General features: G+C 39.4%; 1 protein-coding gene across 2 annotated transcripts in view; it reads right to left on the bottom strand.

Annotated features, from left to right (window-relative positions):
• Positions 1–1,262: 1,262 nt before the first annotated feature.
• The window catches only part of LOC120528401 (tripartite motif-containing protein 16-like), a 45,503-nt gene continuing 23,218 nt past the window's right edge, over positions 1,263–23,547 (bottom strand). For both annotated transcript variants that reach the window (XM_039752557.1, XM_039752558.1), the window contains 5 exons: positions 19,976–20,071; positions 13,539–13,772; positions 12,300–12,459; positions 7,683–7,748; positions 1,263–2,953 (listed from right to left, as the gene is read on the bottom strand). In XM_039752557.1, the coding sequence (XP_039608491.1) occupies positions 2,412–2,953; positions 7,683–7,748; positions 12,300–12,459; positions 13,539–13,772; positions 19,976–20,071 (1,098 nt within the window). In that variant the 3' untranslated portion in view covers positions 1,263–2,411. The remainder of the gene's footprint in view (positions 2,954–7,682; positions 7,749–12,299; positions 12,460–13,538; positions 13,773–19,975; positions 20,072–23,547) is intronic.

Below are 23,547 nucleotides of genomic sequence, written 5' to 3'. Positions count from 1 at the left end.
GTAAAGCAGAGCCCACCAGACAGGACAAAGCCCAGTGTTGGAGCGGCGCTTTCATCTGCAGCTTCTTCTTAAATACCCCAGGGTGGCGGAGCTCCAGCTGTAGTGTCAAGTGCCCCCACCCCCCACCCCGCCCCCCTGGGCTCCACATGAAACACACGAAAGAAAATGAAGGACAACAAAACTAACAAAATATATAAATATGGGATTAATATAAGAAAATATTCATCAACAAACCATGCATACAGCAATAAAATCAATACAATTTACAAAACAATTCATAAAAAAATAAGAAAAATTTTAAAGAAAAGGAAAACTCATTTAAAGCAGAAATGAAATCCAAAATGAAACATCACAGGTGACTTCAGTCCTCAATGCCCGTCAGCTTCTTGTGATGTCTATGAATGTCAAATTCACCCTTTAATTGTCAAACTTTACTAATAACTTAACATCTCAGTAGTGTGGAGGGTCTTGGCATACGAGGGCACAGTGGACACACAGTACACATGGCAGAGCGCAGACACTCAGATGTGGAATGGAGAGCACTGCTCAGGTCTAAATGATCGATTTCACTGCTAGACTTCAAATCAAATATTCAATCCAAATCAACATCTTATTTGTTACTCACTCCATTGTCTTGAGAATTAAAAAGTATATTCTGACTTTCCAGCGCTGTTAAGAAATGGATCATCAATACGGAGTGTTATATCTTCAGATCAGACAACACAGGAGATGTGACCAGAGGTGGTGACAAGTCAGAAGGTCACAGATGAGCAGATTTGACAAATTTCAGTCATCCTTACTGTTTATTCACCAAACACCATTGGGAGTTTATTATACAAAATGTAATCAATTATTAGATTTGTATTTTATTAATACATTAAAATTATTAAAAAGCTTAATTCAAATAAATGTTCTTTTCCCCATAGAGAATCTTCCATAACCTAACAAAGCTGCACTGTCCTTAAAGCTAATGACAATATTCAGAAATCTCCACTAAATATCCATTTGATCAAACCCAAATCTTTCCTCCCCCTCAGCCTTGCCATTCATTTAATATTGAGAGTGGCCACTAGAGGGGGCAGTTTGGCTACAGAAGAATCAGCTCAGCTGTCAGCTCTCAAGGTCATGTGACTGTGTGATCGTGTCGCCCTTATTTTGCTCTTAATTCATTTAAATCTTAATTAGTTTTAGATATAATATTTAAAGTTCTTTATTTCAGGTGTTCCTGTGTTTTTACTTTATTCTTATTTTTTTTCCACTGCACTGTATTCTGTTCTCCCCCTTCACTGCTGACCTTTCCCATGTGTGTAATATGGCGGGTGTCCACTAGAGGGCGCCACTGCACTTCAGTCCAACCCCTCAGTCCTCCTGTTAAAGTCTCCATTCGTCGGACTCTCTAATTGTTTCTCATTCTCTCCTTTCATGTTTCACTGCTCAGGATTTCACTGAATGCTTTCTGCTTTTATCTTTTAGATTTCCTTTTTGTATAAATTGCTGTTTAACATTCAGAGTGGCCACAAGAGGCAGTAGTTTGGCGACTGACCAATCAGTGACCCCTTCTGTCCATTTGTTGTCTTTCTTATCCGCTTTTCAATTTCAGGTTTGTGGACAAGGTGGGCCAACCCTGGACGGGGTGCCAGTCCACTGCAAAGCCACACATGTGCACCCATGTCAAGTGTGTGCCAACTGACCAAGAATTAATTTTGTGAAAATGTTGGAGCTTTCAGGGTGCCAAGAGTGACCAATCTGGGGACAAGGAGGAGGTGCAGTTTAAAGTTTAATGTGACATCAACTAAAACACCAAACTCTGTCAGTATGGCCGACATCTGACTGACCGGTGAGTCCTCGTCTTCAGACATTCACAGTGAATTCATTCTGAAGTGAAGGACCCTTTAAGTGACCAATGGAGGGCCACAACATGTTTGGTGAGTGGACAACACTCCAGTCCCATCTGCCACTCTCTGCTCCTACATATAGTCACTATTCAAGAGCTCTCGATACTGAGTCTGTATAGCGCCTTTCAGTTGTGCTGATCCAGCAGGACCACATGCCTGTCCTACTTAAAAGGTGACATTCAGTGACACTTGGGGGCCTCAGTAGTTGTTGGGGTGTCAGCCTGAAGGACATGTGGCTGTGACTCAACAGTGACCCCTGCTTGTCAGACTGGTATCGGTAGGTCTGAGGTGTCTCCGCCCCTCATTATGACACATACACCTGATTGGCTACTCAAACCCAGTAATAATGGAGACCCTGACAGCCGCACTCGCCCCGCATTCTCATCCACAAATTCAATCACAGATGTGCTGCCCCCCCAAACCTACCCATCCTGTAAAATTAATTTCACCCCAAACTACAAACACAAAGAGGACCTGCGCTTGTGGGGACATCAAGTGACCAGAGGAGGGTACTGGTCAGCGGTCACATGGTCTCAGATGGCTGATTGTTATACTGGAGTTACGACCAAACCAAAACCCTGGATAGAGGGGCTCAGTGAAGGAGGTGTTAAACCTGTGCAGGAGGGTCATTGTGTGTGAGACACTATAAAATGACAGAGAGCCAGCAGGCCAGTCCAGATACACACCTATTGTGGGGCTGTAGGGGGCACTGATTACAGTCTGCTGGTTATTGTGATGCACAGAGTACTGGGAATGAGACCACCGCAAACTCCAGGACTTCTCATTGTTTCCAAGGCCACACTCCCTGCCCTTTCCTTTCCTGCTCAGTCCTTTATATGCGACTCCAATCCTCATGGAGTTTCCACTGCACTCCACCTCCCAGTAACAGCGAGTCCCAGTCAGAGCCTCTCTCCACAGAACTTGGGTGTAGCAGTCAAATCTGTCAGGATGATCAGGATATTCAGCTTTTGTCCCATCATATGACACCTTCTTGTTCCCTTCAGACAGATGTAGGTCTCTGCTTGCCGTGTTGATGTCCAGTGTGAGGGGACAGAAATCTGAAAGGAGAGAAAAGAAAACGAGTGAGGAAATCTGGGAGTGTGTAATGAGACTGGGGGTGGAGCACAACACAGACAATTAACAAGAACCAATCAGGAGCCGCACTAATGAGGCACTAATAGTAAAGAGCTCATCTGATTGGACAGAATTTGTGGAGATTTCAAATAAAATTCTGGAATCACAATAAATTTGAATCCCTTTTATTCTCCAGTACTTCATGTGCAGGACTCTGACTTGGTAGATTTGGAGCTCCTTATAACAGAACACAACATCACAGACAAATAACAGAAATAGCTGAAGTGAAAAAGACAAACTTCAAACCAAGTGGTAGAATAATCCAATTATAAAGGAGATGTGCCGATAGTGATGTGCCAGTGAGTGTGAGTGTGGAGTGTGTATTCCCATGTCACACACATGTCCTCACACTGTACACACACACACCTTCACACACACTCTGACAGAAAACAGGAATACACACAGAAGACGGCTAAGTCACTGCTGGGAGAGGCTGTCACTCTGGCTAAGAAACTCTGGAGGTGTCTGTTAGTTTGAGTTTGAATTGACTGAAGCGTTTGGGAGTTTGTGTGAAGAAGTGCTGAGCTGCTGAGATGAGTCTGTGGTGGTCCTTATGACACGGTTAGTGACACGAGATGTCTACAGGTCTGCACAGATGAGGGGCACAGCAGACCTCACCACACGCTCTCATTTATTTATGGAGTGTGACGTTGGTGAGCCAAACCAGACAGCAATGGAGAATGTGATTACACTTTCAATTACGGTTTTGTAAAACTGAACAAGGATTGACTGTTAAATATTTAATTTCTTTATCTGGTGTAAGAAGTCCAATCACCACCATGCCTTCTTAGTGATGTGCTGGTGTTCATGTCCCAGCTGAGAGTGTTTGTGATTGTTGTGCTTTGAACTTTGAAGGAGTCCACCATATTGACTGCTGAATCATTCATTTCTAGTGTTAGAGGTTGTGACTGCTGTTTGTGAAAGTCAATGGCCATTTCCACTGTCTCGAGGGTCTTGAGCAGCAGGGTGTTGAAGGTCATCAAGACACAAGACGAGACTCCTCTTTTCTAGAAGGTGTTTCATTGCCGTTAGTAATTAGACCAATAATGGTGGTGTCATCAGTGAACTTAATGATTTGACTGAAGGTCAGTGGACCTGCAGTCATTGGGGTACAAGGAGTAAAGTATGGGGGCCGTCCACAGCCTTGAGGGTCACCTGTGCTGATACAGAGACTGTCTGAGACGTGGGAGTCCACACAAACATACTAATGTAGCAGCAGACTCCAGCGCCTTTGACTTGTTGTGATGATCAGCATCTCTAACTGCTCTGTAAAGCAGAAACCCCAGCAGTTCTAATGTGGAGTCAGGAACTGATGCAGTAAGACAGGTGTCCACACAGCAATACGCTGACCAGAGAGAATAATCCTTACTGGGGCCGAGAAGAAGATGAAGTTCATCTGTTTTGGGCGTCAGTGGTCTGACGTTGATAAAACTAGAAAGGGAAGGGGCACTCGACAAGCGCGTCTCCTGAACCCCACCAGAGACCCTGAGCACTTCTCGCTTCTCCTCTTCAGGTGGGAGTTACCTGTCTGGGAGTCCGAGTCTGCAGTCGGAGGTTCATAAGTGCTAAATCAATATGAAAGTGTCCTTAATTAGTGGAGGAGAAATAAAGTCCAATCCCAGTAGACAGGAGCTGATCTCGTGTGTATGTAATCCTCATATTGTTATAAAAGGCAAAGTTAACAGAGAAAAACAACACATCAGCAGGGAGCAAACAACTGTGTCTGCCCTGATCAGTGCCATCATTATGAGCACAAGGTCACCGCCCAGGTCAGAGTTCAAATGGACAGTCCACATGGACCGCTGGCTTTACTAAATGACACTTTGATAGTCACAGTCCACCTCCTTAATTTAAAATCAATCCACTGTCACATTTCATCACAAACTGACAGCTCAATGATTTACTGGCCAGCAAACAAGATGGCCACTGAGTCCTGAGAGAAGTGAAGTTCATGAAGAAAATCATCATGGAGTGAACTGAAGCTACTCAGTCATTAAAGGAGATGATTCATTTAGTAGAAATTAATTTCATTATCAATAGATGTGGGTTTAGAAAATTAAGAATTGTGAAGAAGATGAGCAGAACTGGCAAAACTCGAATCAGGACAGCATGATGGCCGAGGGGTTGGAGCTGCGGCCTCACAGATTGAGCTTTATGAGTTTGAATTTGGCGCCCAGTGGTCGTCTTTGTCAGGTCAGCTTGTTCTCCTCGTGTCACTCCTGGTTTTTTTCACACAATCCACAGACGTGCATGTTGGGTGAATTGGCGACTCTGAATTGGCCTTGTGTGGTTGTGATCACCTGACTTAACACAATGCTGCCTGAACTGGATTAAACCAGTTTGACAATGTTGTGTTAAAAATCACTGCAATGTAAACCCAGCACAGCCATGATGGTCTGCTGACCTGCATGAATCCTATTTATGTCATTATATGTCACCTGTCATGTCTGCCTCTCTACTGTTTGTGTCACCAGCATGCCCCAGTAGTTTATTTTCCTTTCCACTTTTTAAACAAGAATCCTAATTTCTGTCAAATAAGTGTAAACTGACCACAGTGATTGTCATCCGCCATTCTTTATTCCACAGAGCTTTCTTTACTTTTAATTTCAGATACATGTAGTCCAGGTAGAAATGTGCTTAACTAACTGATTTATGTAAATAAGTTAGTGATGTAAAAAATGTAAATGTTTGTGTTTTAAAGTGTTCATATTAGTATAGTAGTTCGTTTATGTAGTTATGCAGACTTTTATTTTGATAACCGGATGGGTAGAAAAAACGGAACGAGGTAGAAGAACCGGCGGTAGAGGAGAACGGAGAGTGAGGAGGAGTAGAGAGAGCGTGACGCCGAGGTGGTGTAACAGAAAGTTTGAGAGATAAATTATCAACCAGATAATTTACCGGCATACGAACTTCTGAGATAGACAAAGAAGTTCGATTAGACATTTGCAGGGTCTATCTGGTGAGGAACGACTTGTTAATTCAACGAGGGGAGAAACGGAGCGAACTACCAGAGGCAGGAGTTAACTCAGCTCAACACGCTAATGGTGGACGTTTGCTTATTTGGATGACAGAGACATTTTTGGATTCACTAAACAGCGGCTACCTGCTCATAGACGGCGGCAGAGAGGTCATAAGGATTTGTTGGACTGATAACCACATTGCCCAGTAAGGTACCTTTTTTTCATTTTATTTTGTTGCTCCTGGTGGAGTGAAAGGACCAATAAGTTTTTGGTCGCAACGCTCCCAAGCCACAAATCAGGCCTGCAACATTTTGTTTCAAATAGAGTGACAAGACTGAATGTATTTTATTTAAGTATTAATAGTGTATTATAGTGCCTGATTATTTTCAGTTTATTGATTGTCTTTGTTGACTCGTAATTAAATGGGAGTTCATTATTGTTTTATAACCAAGTTTTGTGTAATATAAACTATTGGGTTAGAAACAAATGTTAACAGGTAATTTCTTTTACCATTATTTGTTATTATCTAACCAGTGTATTAATAGAATTAATTAATAATGTTTTGCTCAATGTAACCCGAGACGTAAAATATTAAAGTAAGTAGAATCCTAACAAATTAGATATTAGAGTAAAGAACTCAGGGCCCCTTTCTACACACAGTTGGAGTAGATGGGCTACATACACAATAAAATAAATGACAATGGCGTGAACACAATTACTGGGACCCTCACCTAACGTTCTCTGACCGACTGTTTTTCAGGTGAGACCTGCCATCAAGCACTTCCTGTGGCTCTGGATGAGACTTCTACTCCTCTCACCCACCCACTCCTCCCACTCTTCTTCTGCTTTGATCTACTTCCTCTCCCAACTGTAACTTCCAGTTCTTCCCATGGACATTGACTTGAATTCATTTTAGGGTGCGTGACTGAAGACTCCTGTGACTCTCATAGTGGACTGATTCTTATTCAGTGATGTCTTTTAACATCTAATGGCTTCAACAAAATTTTCCATGCCATCTTCTTTTGTTTTAATTCCTACAATGTGTTAAGTCATGAATAAATAACACAGTTTCTGCTCTATGTATAAAAGAATGGAGGATGGCAAGTACTTTTGTCAGCTTTATCTTATTTCACATACATTTGTCATTCTTTTTTAATCCAATGCTTGTTGCCATGTCAGTAGATCCATATACTGTATATGTATATGTTAATGGTGGTGAACATTGTGTTTTTTATGTGAAACACACTAAGCTGCTTTCATTGAATGGCATGTGATATAAAAATGGATTATTATTATTAATGTTAGGGAATGATTGAAGTAGAAAAGCATCAGAAAGGAGATGCTGGAATACAGAAAGAGAAAACAGCAGGAAGTGCTGAAAAAATAAGAGAACAGAAAATGGACAAAAAACACTGGAGGTCAGATTATTATTAGTGGTGTACATGGTGTAGCTAGCAAGATTTCATTTTTATTTCCCATGAGTTCACTTGACACTTAAGAGACTCAAGTCTAACAGACTGCTTTGGTGCCTCCCTGTCCTGAAACTTAATATCCCATAATGCACCAGTCACAGGACCCCCATCACATTCAGCTCATCAGTCCCACCACACTCACATAATGGTTTCATATCATAAGCCAGGCCTGAGACATTAAAAGTGAAATGATGATAAATTCAGTGAATTGACAGACTCACATTGTAAAAACTCTTGTCTGCTCTGAGGTTCAGGAGGCCGTAGGGTGAAAATTAGAGCTTCATGGCCTGAAAATACAAAGAAAGAGAAGAACAGAGAATGATAAGATTAGGGCTGCCCGTTGAATAATATTTTTAATTGCATTCAATTGAACTTCTATTATAAAATTATTTGTGATTAATTGCACATTACACAGAATAATTACAGAGTAACCAGGTGTTATTACCTGGTACTTACCGTGTAATGCTGTGCATACATCCTTAGAAAAACTGTGGAATAATAATTACAATTTAGTTCTCAATTATAGTGTTACACTGTATTACACAATAAGTACAAGGTAATAGCACCCAGTTACTATGTAATTATGCAGGTAAATTCAATAGCATGTACAGCGTAATTATGGACACCTAAACTAAAGTGATTCTGGTTTATTATTATATCCTTTGAAGTACATCATCAGATCAGCTATAAATATACAGGTGCTGGTCATAAAATTTGAATATCGTGACAAAGTTGATTTATTTCAGTAATTCCATTCAAAAAGTGAAACTTGTGTATTAGATTCATTCATTACACACAGACTGATGTATTTCAAATGTTTATTTCTTTTAAATTTTGATAATTATAACTGACAACTAATGAAAGTCCTAAATTCAGTATCTCGGAAAATTAGAATATAAATTAAGACCAATGCAAAAAAGGATTTTTAGAAATGTTAGAAATGTTGGCCAACTGAAAGGTATGAACATGAAAAGTATGAGCATGTACAGCACTCAATATTTAGTTGGGGCTCCTTTGGCCTGGATTACTGCAGCAATGCGGCGTGGCATGGAGTCGATCAGTCTGTGGCACTGCTCAGGTGTTATGAGAGCCCATGTTGCTCTGATAGTGGCCTTCAGCTCTTCTGAATTGTTGGGTCTGGCGTATTGCATCTTCCTCTTCACAATACCCCATAGATTTAGGGGTTAAGGTCAGGCGAGTGTGCTGGCCAATCAAGAACAGGGATACCATGGTCCTTAAACCAGGTACTGGTAGCTTTGGCACTGTGTGCAGGTGCCAGGTCCTGTTGGAAAATGAAATCTGCATCTCCATAAAGTTTGTCAGCAGCAAGAAGCATGAAGTGCTCTAAAACTTCCTGATAGATGGCTGCGTTGACCTTGGACCTCAGAAAACACAATGGACCAACACCAGCAGATGACATGGCACCCCAAACCATCACTGACTGTGGAAACTTTACACTGGACCTCAAGCAACGTGGATTCTGTGCCTCTCCTCTCTTCCTCCAGACTCTGGGACCTTGATTTCCAAAGGAAATGCAAAATTTACTTTCATCAGAGAACATAACTTTGGACCACTCAGCAGCAGTTTTGTCTTTAGCCCAGGCGAGACGCTTCTGACGCTGTCTCTTGTTCAAGAGTGGCTTGACACAAGGAATGCGACAGCTGAAGCCCATGTCTTGCATACGTCTGTGTGTGGTGGTTCTTGAAGCACTGACTCCAGCTGCAGTCCACTCTTTGTGTGTCTCCCCAAAGTTTTGTTTCACAATCCTCTCCAGGGTACAAGCGGTTATCCCTATTGCTTATACACTTTTTTTCTACCACATCTTGTCCTTCCCTTCGCCTCTCTATTAATGTGCTTGGACACAGAGCTCTGTGAACAGCCAGCAATGACCTTTTGTGTCTTGCCCTCCTTGTGCCAGGTGTCAATGGTCGTCTTTTGGACAACTGTCAAGTCAGCAGTCTTCCCCATGATTGTGTAGCCTACAGAACTCGACTGAGAGACCATTTAAAGGCTTTTGCAGGTGTTTTGAGTTAATTAGCTGATTAGAGTGTGGCACCAGGTGTCTTCAATATTGAACCTTTTCACAATATTCTAATTTTCCGAGATACTGAATTTGGGACTTTCATTAGTTGTCAGTTATAATCATCAAAATTAAAAGAAATAAACATTTGAAATACATCAGTCTTTGTGTAATGAATGAATCTAATATACAAGTTTCACTTTTTGAATGGAATTACTGAAATAAATCAACTTTGTCATGATATTCTAATTTTATGACCAGCACCTGTAATAATGTCAGTATCATGATACACTGGAAATAATTCTCAGAGAATTTCAGAAATTCCATTCATTTTGAAACTTATGATAAACAACAGACAGTATTTTGGACATGTCTGTAATATTCCTCAAAACCACTGTCATCATTATTTAACCTTGTAAAGCAGTTGCTAAGGCACACACGTTTGTTCACATTTTCAGACTCCAGAGTAGATCTCTTTTTGTTCACAATATGAAAAAGAAAAAGGCAGCTACACAATGCAACATCGAACAGGAGAATCAAAGACTGATTTTGAAATGAAATTACAAACCACCTGAGTCACAACATCCTAATTCTATTGTCAGGTTGTAATAGTTTTGCTTGGTTGTATTTATTAATAGTTTGTTGCTATTTTATTAAATAAATCACATTACTTATCACAGCACTGAATTGCTTTTGTGATTACTCGCTGTGTTTATTTTGAATGTTTACAGTTTCAGGAGCTTTAGAATGAATATCTAGTAACAGAAGGCCCTTTGTTATCAAGGCAACTGTTGGTACATTACAGCTTTAGGCGCCACAGCGTTCTCAGTCTCTTTAATGTATGGTTTGAAGATGTGATCACTTTTATAAAATAACCCTAAAAGCAGCAATTAGAAATTCAAGAATTAAAAATCTCAGGATCTGATCTCCTTGCAAATAATTCACATACAAAGAGCTGCCCTTTTTGTGTTCATAGTTAGCTTAATAACGAAACACTTTATCATCACTTCAATAATTACATAAACAACAACACAACAATCTATAAGCAGACATCTGGAAGCTCAAAACTCACCTGTACAGTTCCAGTAGTTTCTCCAGCCAGGTCAGTTTATCGAACTCTGCAGATCTTAACATGGCCAGCTCTTCATTGCTATGTATGTGTGTACTACTTTGATTTTACACAGAGAGATGTCTGAAAAGTTAGTTTAAAATGAAAATTTCCACTGAGAAGAATCAAAGATGTCTCTCCCATTGTTGCATTAATGACTTAATCCCATTTGAATTGAGAAGTGCAATGCTCCTGACCGTAATATGTATGGGATAAAACATTAATATACAGCAAAGGTAAAGTTCAGTTGAGGACATTGCAGCAGACTGCATGAGAAGAGATGAGTTGAGAGCAGGAGAGCAGATCAGTGCAGTTCAGATGAGAAAGGGTGACCAGAGAAGAAACAAGATGGTACATTGTGGAATCTCATGATAACTTTGTGTTATATTAACAGATCAGGACTTTTAAATTAATCTCAAGTGTTAACACATTAATGCTGACAGCTCTAGTTAAGATGTAATTTTATAATGTTAAATTCTTAAACACTAATTACAAATGTAATGCAGTTAAACTAAAACAGCAAAACACATGGATCAAGTCTGCACCCAGAGCCCACCGGTGTGTGGATGATGCAGTGACTCTGAGTTTGAGTTTTATTTACCAATACCTTGATCAGCGTGTCAGATGTGAGGGTCTCAATTGTGGACTTGACCTCTGCTTTAGAGACCAACATCTGAGAGCTTCATTATGTGAAACTGACAGAGTTCAGCCTGCCCAGTCCAATCCACCATTGGATCTCAGACTTTCTTCCAGGTAGTAAACAGTGCCGGTGCAGTTGGGTGCACACACGTCTAACCTGTTAACCCTCACCACCTCACTTCTGTTTTCCTCTCCTGTGTTGTCAGTTGGCCACAGCTCAGCAGTTCTGTTCATGACAGACATTGTTAGGTTCCATTTATGTTCATCAGTGCTGAACTGCTTTAGCATACAGATTTGTTTAAACACACAGGATCATGATATGTAGACATTATATAGTTTATAATTTGTAAAGTCTGTTAATGTGTTTCACCTGTGAACTTGTTATGTGTACTCAGTGGAGTGAAGTGGTCAGGGTTCTAATGCACTCCTCTAATTTGCTTATCTTTTCACCTAAATATATGAAGAAATACTCTCGCTGTGTGAAACTCTCTGTAATGTCAGTGGGTTTAATGAGTCTGAGTATACGACACCACACTTAGAAAACACATGAGCCTGGGGAAGCATGGTGGAAAATGGATTAACGTGAACTTTTAATAAGGAGCCCATCTGACAGAATGTAAAGGACAGAGAAGACGGCTGAAGCTCATTTAGTTCATTTTAAAGCAATGAACAGTCTGGAGTTCAGCATCTGTTCATTAGAGTGTAGCAATGTTCAAGGAACAGAAGAAACAAAAAAGCACAAAGAAAGAGGAATGTAAGGACTAACATGTCAGGTGCACAGAGGATCATAAATGTACAACATGATCAAAACAGATAGACGTACCATTGTAACATTAACCATTTAAAAAAAAAATGGGTGTTTCAATCTGCAAATAAGAAATCTAATATTCACCTTAAACATTCAAGAACTCTGTTTAATATGAGAGTGTGATATCACTCGGCTAGTCAATTATAAAATTTATTATAAAAATCTCTTGAAAGTAAAGGCTTTCTTCAGGCATCTCACTGTCCCTGTGATTGTCACTCTGGTCCTCCTAATGGAGTTTAACAAAACATGAAGAGTCACAGTACCTGGTGGAGTCCATGTCAGGATGTCCCACTGGCTGATCTTCTCCAGACTCTTTTTCAGACCTGACAGCTCCTTTAGCAGGTCCTCAGAAGAAAAGTCAGCCTTAACAGTGAAGCTCAGTGAGTCTCCATCAGCAGGAAGGACACAGCAAGATGAGAAAGTCTGCATTAGGAGAGAAGACGGAACAAGGAGAAATAAAAAGTAACATTAATAAGAATGACCTCCACTTAACTAAACATCAGTGTGGTGAACATTCATATTGGGTTTAGATAGAGGGAATACTTTACATTCATTTATTATTTATTTATAAGAGAATGTGTTATTATAATGGACCATTAGATGTCATTGGCCTTGATGTTCAAAAAGCTTTTCACACAGAAGTCCCTAAGAGGCGAGTTATCAGATTGTAGATAAGTGGACTGAGGAGACAGTGCACAGGCAGATGCAGTTAATTAGATAGATAGATAGATAGATAGATAGATAGATAGATAGATAGATAGATAGATAGATAGATAGATAGATAGATAGATAGATAGATAGATAGATAGATAGATAGAGGTATACTGTATTTGTCCCCATAAAGAAATTTGGCATTTAAATTAAATCCAAAGACTTACACACACTACAGTATTCAGTATAATTTTACAATAGAAGGTCTGCTACTAGAAAGTGTGTGACTTGTCAGAAAGACTTCGGAGCCTTTTGTGCACTCGTCACAGTTCTGTAATCTGCCCTGTAGAACACACTTGTGGGGCCGTATCAGGAATATTGTGTGTTAGAGAAATGAGAAAACAGCAGAAAAGAAAGTCAAGAAGAAGAAGAGAGACCAGATTGGACTGTGAGGTTTGAGCTGTGAGGAAATGCTGAAGGATTTGAATTTCATCAGTTAAAGGACAGAGACATGAGTAGGTGACATGATAGGAGTGTTGAAAGATATGAAGGAGTTGGTGTCTTTTTGTCAGGTGTCATCTTAAAATAACTCTTATTAAGAATACATTTCATACAGATTTAATTTCTCAAACAAACAACTGTAAGTTGGCCTGCTTGTCATATAAATGAAGGAAGGAACTTGGAGATTTTTTTCATAAATTTAAGAAATATTAGTCAAATAAGAAATTGGACTGAATGGCATGTTCTTGCCATTTGGAAAAAATCCTCAGATCTTTTGAATGTGACAATGAATGTTCTCTGGTGCCACACACCCCAGCCTGATCAGACTTCCTGTGAAGTGTCGCTCTCACCTGCAGGAAGTGGAGATGGTCCTTGGTATCCGAAAGCTCCTTCAGCTCAGCTTCTATCCTCTTCAGCTCCTCAATCTCCTTCTCCAGTTGCTCCATGACTTCTTTAGCCTTCTCCACATTTCTCTTGTCTTGTTTTCTGATCTTCTCAGTCAGTTTCTTATGGGCTTCCTTAATGCAGCGAATCAGAACAGTGAAACTTTTGTCATGTTCCTCCATCTTTTGTTTCAGAGAGATCTGATTGGATGGGAGAAAAATACTGAATTGAGCCATCTAGTTAAAATAAAAACAGAAGACACCTCTCTGTTGGTATTTTGATGTTGTTAAGGAGAGTTTGAATTAGGAGAAAAGCAGTTGCAGTCTGTCTCCTATTCTCCCAGACAATATTTTACCTTGGTAAGCTGGGTAGCAGCATCATTGAAATGCATTTGCAGGACTGTAGGGAAGGTGCAGTCTTAATAAGCGGCTCTGTCATATCTAGGAGAGCCATTGGCAGGACAGTTCTATTGTCTTGTGAGCACTCTGGTAGTGTTACATAGGCGATTCATGCCTTTTAAAAAGAGCTTATCCTGCTCATTAGAACATTAGAACACTCTAGACGAGAACAGGCCCTTCAACCAAACAAAGCTCGCCAGTCCTATCCACTTATTTCTTCCAAAAAAAACATCAAGTCGAGTTTTGAAAGTCCCCAGCATCTTACTGTCTACCACACTACTTGGTAGTTTATTCCAACTGTCTATTGTTCTTTGTCTAAAGAAAAACTTCCTAATGTTTGCGCAAAATTTACCCTTAACAAGTTTCCAACTTTGTCCCAGTGTTCTTGATGAGCTCATTTTAAAATAACAGTCTCGATCCACTGTACTAATTCCCATCATAATTTTAAACACTTCAATTATGTCATCTCTTAATCTTCTTTTGCTTAAACTGTAAAGGCTCAGCTCTTTTAATTTTTCCAAATAATTCAACCCCTGTAGCCCTCAAACAGCCTCGTCGCTCTTCTCCGTACCTTTTCTTGCACTGCTATGTCCTTTTTGTAGCCTGGAGACCAAAACTGCACACATGACTCCAGATGAGGCCTCACCAGTGTGTTATAAAGGTTGAACATAACCTCCTGTGACTTGTACTCCACACATTAAGGCGCTATATAACCTAACATTCTGTTAGCCTTCTTAATGGCCTCTGAACACTGTCTGGAAGTCGATAGCTTAGAGTCCACTATGACTCCTAAATCCTTCTCATAAGGTGTACTCTCGATTTTCTGACCGCCCATTGTGTATTCAAACCTAATATTTTTACTTCCTATGTGTAATACTTTACATTTACTGACATTAAATTTCATCTGCCACAAATCTGCCCAAGCCTGTCTGCTATCCAAGTCCTTCTGTAATGATATAACGGATTCCAAATTATCTGCTAATCCACCTATCTTGGTATCTTGGTAGACTTAACTAGTTGTTACTTATATTTCTATCGAAATCATTTATATATATTAAAAATAGCAGCGGCCCTAGCACTGAGCTCTGTGGAACACCACTCTTAACATCGGCCAGTTCTGATGAGGTTCCTCGCACCATCACCCTCTGCTTCCTGTGTCTGAGCCAATTCTGCACCCATCTAAAAACATCACCCTGAACTCCCACTTCTTTTAACTTGATGCCCAACCTCTCATGTGGCTCCTTCTCAAATGCTTTCTGAAAGTCCAGATAAATAATCTCATCTACTCCACTTTGATCGAATGCTTTTGTTGCCTCCTCATAGAATTCCAACATGTTAGTAAAACACGACCTCCCTCTTCTGAACCCATGTTTTCTCTTCCTAATAACTCCTGTCCTTGCCATTTGTTGCTCAATCTTATCCTTAATAATTCCTTCTATTAATTTTCCTGTGATGTTTCATGTTAAGCTTACTGGCCTATAGTTGCTTGGATCTGCCCTGTCACCCTTTTTATATAATGGGATGATATTTGCCATTTTCTAGCCCTAAAGAATCTCTCCAGTGTGCAGTGACTTCATAAAAATATGTTTCAAGGGTTCTCACTAGCCTCCTTAAGAACTCGAGGTAAGTAGTATCTGGTCCTGGTGATTTGTTTGATTTCATCTTATTTAATCTGAGCAGCACTTCTCCCTCTACAATTTCCAAATCCCTCAGTACCTCCTTAGTAGTCCCTGTTACTGCTCTGAGGTTATCCACTTGTTCACTTGTAAACACCTCAGAAAAATGTAAGTTTAGGGCATCCGCTACTTCACTGTCTGCATCTTTTAACTCCCCTTTACTATTTCTGGTGCACTTCACCTCCTCCTTGACTGTTCTTTTGCTACTAAAATACTGAAAGAATCTCTTAGGGTCTTATTTCTCCTTAATTGTTATATTCCTCTCTAACTGTTTTGTAGCCTCCCTGATATCCTTTTTAATGGTTGCCCTCATGTTCTCATATGCTCTGCGATTCATGCTGGGATTGAGAGTGGAGCTGGAAAATTTGGTGGGGGGTGGGAAGAAGAAGGAGAAAAAGAAGAAGAAGAATAGGTATTGGGGAAAATCTGGTTTGTTGTAATTTAATTGTGTGAAAAAACAATATATATATATATATATATTTATAAAACTGGCAGGAGATGGTTGTCCACTGCCGCGTCAATTGCAAGTCAGAAGGCTCTCTCTATAATGTGTCAGTCGCTTTAAAACCATTTCGTAACCTGGCCTTGTTCTCATTTCTATCTGTTCTTTTACTCTGAAGAAGGGAGCTAAAGCAGGATGACGTCAGCATCACACTTTGCTTCCTGTTTGTTTTCAGTGCTGAACTGATAGCTTTTGTTTGAAAATGATTACAATCGTTTCTGTCTTCACAACAATAAAGGAGATGTTTTTCAGAAACTTGGACTCACCTCCCTCTTTCTTGCACAAGTCTCTGACCCACATATCACTATATTCTGTATATACCGTATCACAGACCTTCGCTTCTATATATATATATATATATATATATATATATATATATATATAGAAGCGAAGGTCTGTTATACGGTTTGCATATTAGCAGCTGGAGATCCACATGGCCTTAAATCTTACTTGTACATCAAAAAGAATTGCAACATGCATTCAGGAACATCGCAACGGCGTTAGTAGAAAGGACTCATGATCACAGATACATACACATACAAAGACAACAGGACATACATTTAACTGGGACAATGTACAAGTAAGATTTAAGGCCAGTACTAAAAGTGCCAGAGAGCTGGCTGAATCTTGACTATCAGTCGAAAATGCCTTTAACAGACATATGGACATAAACCCAGCATATGCAAACTTAAGAAGGAGATATTCATAATAAATAAAACGTTATGACCAATACCCCCCCTTCCCCAATGCAACCCCACCACCCCCACCCACGACCCAGCTCCCTCCACACCATCTAATTTTGCTATATATTGCCTTTGATTCTTGTATATCTAAACATTATCCTCTGATGAAGGCTCCTGGTAGGGGCTGAGAGCTCAGGAATTAAAACTACTTTATGATACGTGATTCATATGTATATATGCGTTAGAACCTATAGTCACGAACGTTTCTGAACATGCACAAATCGGGTTATGATCAAAGAGTTTGCCAAAATTTTGCATCTGCTCACAATCACACTCTCTGGTGGTGAACAAAAACACTGGAAGCCAGTATCCCTATGCGCATTTGTACGCGCCAATGATTTCCCATTCTCTGTTTCCCATTTTGTTTTGTTTGCATGTACAGGGCCTAACAAAGTAGCTGATGTTGCAAATGGAGTTATAATTTCAAACAAGCAGAGGCCTCAAGTGCTGGAAAAGGTGTAAAAACTGTTGCTAGTGTGGTTGAACAAGAAGCAACTTGCAGGAGATAGTGTAAGCGAGCCGATCATGTGAGAGAAAGCCAGGAAAATTCATGACGATTTGATGAAAAAAAATTTCTTCTTCAAGTGGTGAAGGTGATGAATTTAAAGCCAGTAGACGATGGTCTGAAAAGTTTTGCAAGAGAAGTGGCATTTAATTTTTTTTCCCTGTGCTTAAAACTCACAAAAAAGTGTTTACAGCGAGCGGTTTGTAAGGGTCTAGCGCGAACTCGTACAGTGTTTGTTTTCTCTGTTCAAGGTTTTGTCAGTGTTATTTAATGTTTTTACATTTAATTTACTATTACACTGTGCATTCTGTGGTATAATTAACTTTTTGTGCTTAAAAAATATATATTTACATACAAGTTCGTATGGTCTGGAACGGATTAATTGTATTTACATACAATCTCATGGAGAAATTTCGCTTGGGTAATGACCAAATTGGGTTGCATCCGGAGTTTTGGAACAAATCACGGTCATGACCAGATGTACCACTGTGCATATATATATATATATATATATATATATATATATATATACATATACATATACATTTTTTTTGGGGGCAGAGTCTTATGTAATAAGTTTTGTTCTTGTTTGGTGTGTGAGCTGTCACCGTGTCAAACTAATGAGATTAAGATATTAATCATGAGTGTCTAAATGCTGGTCAGGGGGTTTCTGATTTCATTTAATTTCATGAACTCTTTGCTCATCAACCTTCACCCATCTGTTTTCCATTACAAGCCTCAGATTTGTAAGGCTTTATACGCCAGGTTGATGTATTTTTTATTTCCTTCATTTAACTTTTCATTATTACTAATAACTGTCATTGCAGTTATTGCTCATACTTGTATGGCTCACCCAGATGTCATTGGCGTGAGATTTAGTGTGCAGGTAGGTCACCATCAGTTGTAAGTGTAGGGTATGAGGTGCACACTGTCCAGGATCATCAACCCTAAAGCTGGAGGTGTTCAGCTGTTTTCAGGGCCTTGCAAAGCTGGACACTAACTCTAATATCTTTGACATCTTTCTCCAAACACAGAAAGTTTCATGGTGATTTAATGTGTTGCTTTCTTGGTACTCAGGTACAAAACCTCTGTGGACAGCCGGATAGGCTTGTGGCCAGAGCAGCAAAGGATCCAGATGTCATTATCAAGCTTGTCCATTTGTCATTGAACAATTGAAATAGGTGGGTCAGACTACCAGTTCCACAGGACAGATTTAAAGAGTTGGGTACAAAGTTCAAGAGGAGAACTGACAAAGTGATCATCTCAGGACTTCTACCTGTGCCACAGCAGTTCTCATGGGAGTAGGAAGATTAGAAGGCTTAATGCACATCTGATAATTTTAGTGTTGGAAGAAATAGGGATGGCTTACATTTCAACTGGAGGGGCACTCATGTAAGTTTAATATGTAGCACAAATAAATTAATAAATGCAATTATTAGGAAAAGATTAAACAACAAAGATCAAGAAGAGAAGTGCCAGTTAGCAGACAGCGTGGGCTTAGACAGGGATTTCATGTTTCACTAATGTGCAGGAATTCTATTAGGTAATCAGAAAAGTATAAACTCTGATGGAGGTCAGTCTGGCAGGAGGGCTCTCTTTTAGTCACTTGTTTATCCTTGACTGTCACTTCAGTGTTTTTATTGGACTGTGCCACTATGAGTGACACTTTGTGCCCCGCCCACTGTCTTTGAACAGAAGGATACAACCAGTCTTCTGGTCCTGCTGCATTTAGCACTTTAATACAACAGATGGTGCTAAGCTAATTAATGTAAGTCCATGCTAAATAAATCAGTTTGGAAGAGTTCAGTCAGTCCAGCTACAGAAATGTGTGTGAAGAGTTCATCTTTTATCAGAAGACAACATTCTCATAAAAGGATCCTAGAAGAATAGGCCAAAAACAAGAAACAACTCTGGACAGTGTGTCTGTGAAAAATGTATCAGAGTCCTATAGAAACTCACACTGGAAATCATAATGGGGCAATTTACAGTTGCTGCCAAAGAACCAACATGACGTGTGAGGATGTGGTAGGGGGACTGGAGTAGCTGGAGGAAACCCACAGAGAAACTGGAAGAAGTGGTAAACTCCACATAAACAACTAATGGTGAAATGGAAGGCAAGAGAAGTGGCCACTGCACCTCCTTACTGTCCTTTGTCATAGAATATGAATGGGTAAATAAAACAGGTGGAGGTGCAGGTTTTCTGCACTCAGTCAAGCAGCCTATGGAGTCCAATAAATCTGAGACATATCAACATGAACAAGAAAAGACCATTAGGAAAAGTGGTGCTGCCTGATCCAGTTCAGAACATCAGTGCCACCCTTCATTATGAGTTAATGTCAGGGGGAGTGAAGTCACCTTTAAGAGATGGAATGAGAAACCAGAGGACATCAGGGTGTTGTTGTCTGAATTAATAAAAAATAAAACATGAAATACCATCAGCAGCAAAATGCCATGAAGGACACAAAAAAAACAACTACATTCTTTCTCCATTTCCTGTCCATACACATTATTACCAGGAAATCTAACATCTCTTTTTTTCTCCTCTCTTTGATATGAAGTGTTATCTTAATTCCACTCACCTTCATCTCCTCCACTGTCCTCCTCGTTTCCCTCAGTTTCTTCTCTTTCTCTTCAAGTCTCCTCCTAATTTCACTCCGTGTCACCGCCAGCTGTTTCTGTTTGGACACACAAGAGGACACATGGTGGTCTCATCAGAATTCACTTCCACTTTCTCAGCTTGTGGTGTCATTTTGAGTGATTAAATTTGTACAACACATTTGTTTCACATTCCATGACACAACTTATTGTTTCTGTCACACTTGTCTTCATTTTGACACAGTAGGTGACACTCAGAAATTTAATAAAACAAATATGAATATCACACAATCATTCAAATAAAAGTTTAATTTAACACTTCAATTCAAAATGGAGTTTGTCTTGAAGAGAGCTACAAATAAAGGAGACAGTCTGAAGGCTCACTGGTGTACAAGTCAGTCTTTGAGATTTAGAGGACATCACATCGACAACCAGGATATCAGAACTTCACACATAAAAACTGAAGGAACCTGCAAACCCAGGCGACCTCGGATGGCAAAGGACTGCAATTGTAGGACCAAAAGGCCATTGTGGAGTTCAGACTTGTGAGAACTTTGTCAAGTGTTTGTTCATTTTATGGAGTCAAGTGAGATAACTGAGGCCGAGAAGACACGAGTGAGTCTGAGGAGTTCAGTAAAAAGTGAAATATGAAGAGGAGTTTGATAAACTCAGGTAAATCTGACAATAAATTGAGGAAATACTTAAACAAAACATCAGGAAATTGGACAACATTTAAAATGTAATTCTATAAATAAGAAGGCAAGTGAAAGCTAACTAACTCAGATTGTAACTCATTGATGTTAGGTCGAATGCCTAGTCAGGGCTGGGTGGTCTCGTGGCCTTGGAGCTCCTGTAGAATTTAATTTTTCTCCAGGCCTCTGGATTTTTTTTTTCTGTCCTCCCTGGCCATCAGACGTTACTTTATTATTTGTTAATTAGTATTGCCTAGTTGTTTTTTTATATTTTTATTCTTTTTCAATCTTTATCCTGTAAAACACTTTGAGCTACATCATCATAGAAATTATTGTTGTTGTTGTTGTTTATTATTGAGAAGAGCAAACGAGTTGCTACACAGTGGGCTGCTTTATGTCATAGAGGGCATATAGATTGGCTATTTTCCAAAGTGGAGCAGGTCCAGTTATCATTGTTAATGTCACAGTAAGTGACAAAAGGAAGAGCAGGCTGACAATTGTGTAAGAATCTTGTGAGGAACTGAGAGTAGAGTAGTAGGAGTAGAAGACACATGGTGGTCTTATCAGAAGTGCTGTGTGTGACACAAGACACTCCTGGGAGGACTGGAAAGATCAGAGAGTTTAACATGAGGATCACATTGGGTTTAAGATGGAGGGCACAGGACTAAGGGGCATCAGGGGGATTTTAACACCAGATGGCAGCTGCATCCATGGCATAGGTTATAAGACAAGGCAAACAAGGAGGTCAGTCATGGACTTTTTACAAGTTTAGCAAAGTCCAGATTTACAAACTCATATTGAGAAACAGGCAGTAAAATTAATAAGTAATAAACTGAATATGAGTCAAAAAGTCAAAAATATATCTCTCTATTATATAAAAAAATCCTGGGACGAGACAAGATTTTTTCAGAGAGAGATACTTATAAGTCCACAAGAAGAGACTTTGTGCAAAGAGATTTAATCACGGCGGAAATAAATGACAAAGATTAGATGACAAAGTAGAATGTCGTAAAGAGGTTCAGAAACGTTGGTGCGATAAACATGCTGTGCAGGGTAGAGATAATGAAAGTACTAAAATTTGAAAGTCTCAAAAAAAATTATAATAAAGATCACATTAGCACAAACAAGCGGAAAATATTACTCTGTGAAATAAGGGAACAGCAAAAAGAGATTGAATATACTGTTTGGATTTAAACTTTAAGTCAGAGAATTGTAGATCATCTAATTCGTGCTGCCATCAGGGACAAGTAGTGTTTCTTCCAATGAAGAGGCCTATCTGCGAGAATTCAAAGATTTGTTGTTTGGTGAAAGTGAAATCCACATACGCGAGCAGCAGAGATGCTAAGTGGCTGGTGTGTAGCACAGGCCAGGGGGTTGGCGAGCAAAGCGAGCAGGGGGAAAAGCCCCCTAGTACTAATACAAAAACTATCATAAACTTTAAAGAGAAATATGTATATATAATATGAACACAATTAACAGAAAAAATCAGAATAGTACATATATATATTTCAATATCAAAATAACATCAATACGGTGATGAATGAGCTAATGAACTAGAGAGACATAACAAATTTTAAACTTTTTAAAGGAGTAAACATCAGAGAATATAATCAGTTAAACAAGAAGATGAAAAAATACTGCAGAAGACTAAAACAAGTCTTAAAATAATAAGTTGATCTGAGTCTATGCTGAAGAACAATGATGAAGATGTGACAGATGATGACCTGCATGTATCAATGAGTCAGTTTGGGTAGATCGGTCCACTCACTTCATGCCTCTATCAGTGGTCCATTGCTTTTATCAAGTCAACAGACTTCAAATATATAAAGCTTCAAAAAACACAGTCAACGTGTTTCAAGGGCGCAGATCTTCATATCAATTAACCCAATTTTCTTAGAAAATGAAATACAATAAATAAAAAATAAGATACTAAATAAGAACCAAATAGCTGTTCACAACCAAAATAACAATGTGTGAAGTGGAAAATGGAAAAGTGAAACAAGAACTAAAGAAAAAAAATGACAGAATAGCAAATTAAAGAGAATAACTTAATATATGGTGAGAAATGAACAGTGGTGGTGGGCTTATCTCGTAATTTTTACTGTCACTAAAGGAGCACAGGAGGAAGACTTGACAAAAGACTCAAACTACTATCTGGAAAATAAAAACATAAGACTAATAAATTAAAAGATTATAATCATAATAGTAAAATACAAAAGAGTGAAATGTTATAAATGATAGTGAAAATTATCAAAAATAAAATGAGCTTGTCCCTATACAGTCGTGGCCAAAAGTTTTGAGAATGATACAAGTATTGGTTTTCACAAAGTTTGCGGCTTCAGTGTTTTTAGATCTTATTGTCAGATGTTCTGTTCTGAGAGAAACTTCTCCAAACCATCCAAAAACCATTTGGTGATCAACAATGCCTTTTCCAACATGATGGAGCACCGGGCCATAAGGCAAACGTGATACCTAAGTGGCCCTCGGGAACAAAACATTGAAATTTTGGGTCCACAGCCAGGAAACTCCCCAGACCTTAATCCCATTGAGAACTTGTGGTCAATCTTCAAAAGGCAGGTGGACAAACAAAAACCCACCAATTCTGACAAACTCCAAGCATTGATTATATAAGAATGGGCTGCCATCAGTCAGGATTGGGCCCAGAATTTGATTGACAGACAGCCTGCAGGGCGAATTGCAGAGGTTTTGAAAAAGAAAGAAGGGCTAACACTGTAAATATTGACTCTTTGCATAAACTTATGAAATGCTTGTAATTTTACTTCAGTATACCATAGAAACAGCTGACAAAAAATCTAAAAACACTGAAGCAGCAGACATTTTGATAACCAACACTTGTGTCATTC

Source organism: Polypterus senegalus, chromosome 4, assembly GCF_016835505.1.
Source record: "Polypterus senegalus isolate Bchr_013 chromosome 4, ASM1683550v1, whole genome shotgun sequence".
Lineage (NCBI taxonomy): Eukaryota > Metazoa > Chordata > Cladistia > Polypteriformes > Polypteridae > Polypterus > Polypterus senegalus.
This window is presented reverse-complemented; position numbering and strand designations above follow the sequence as displayed.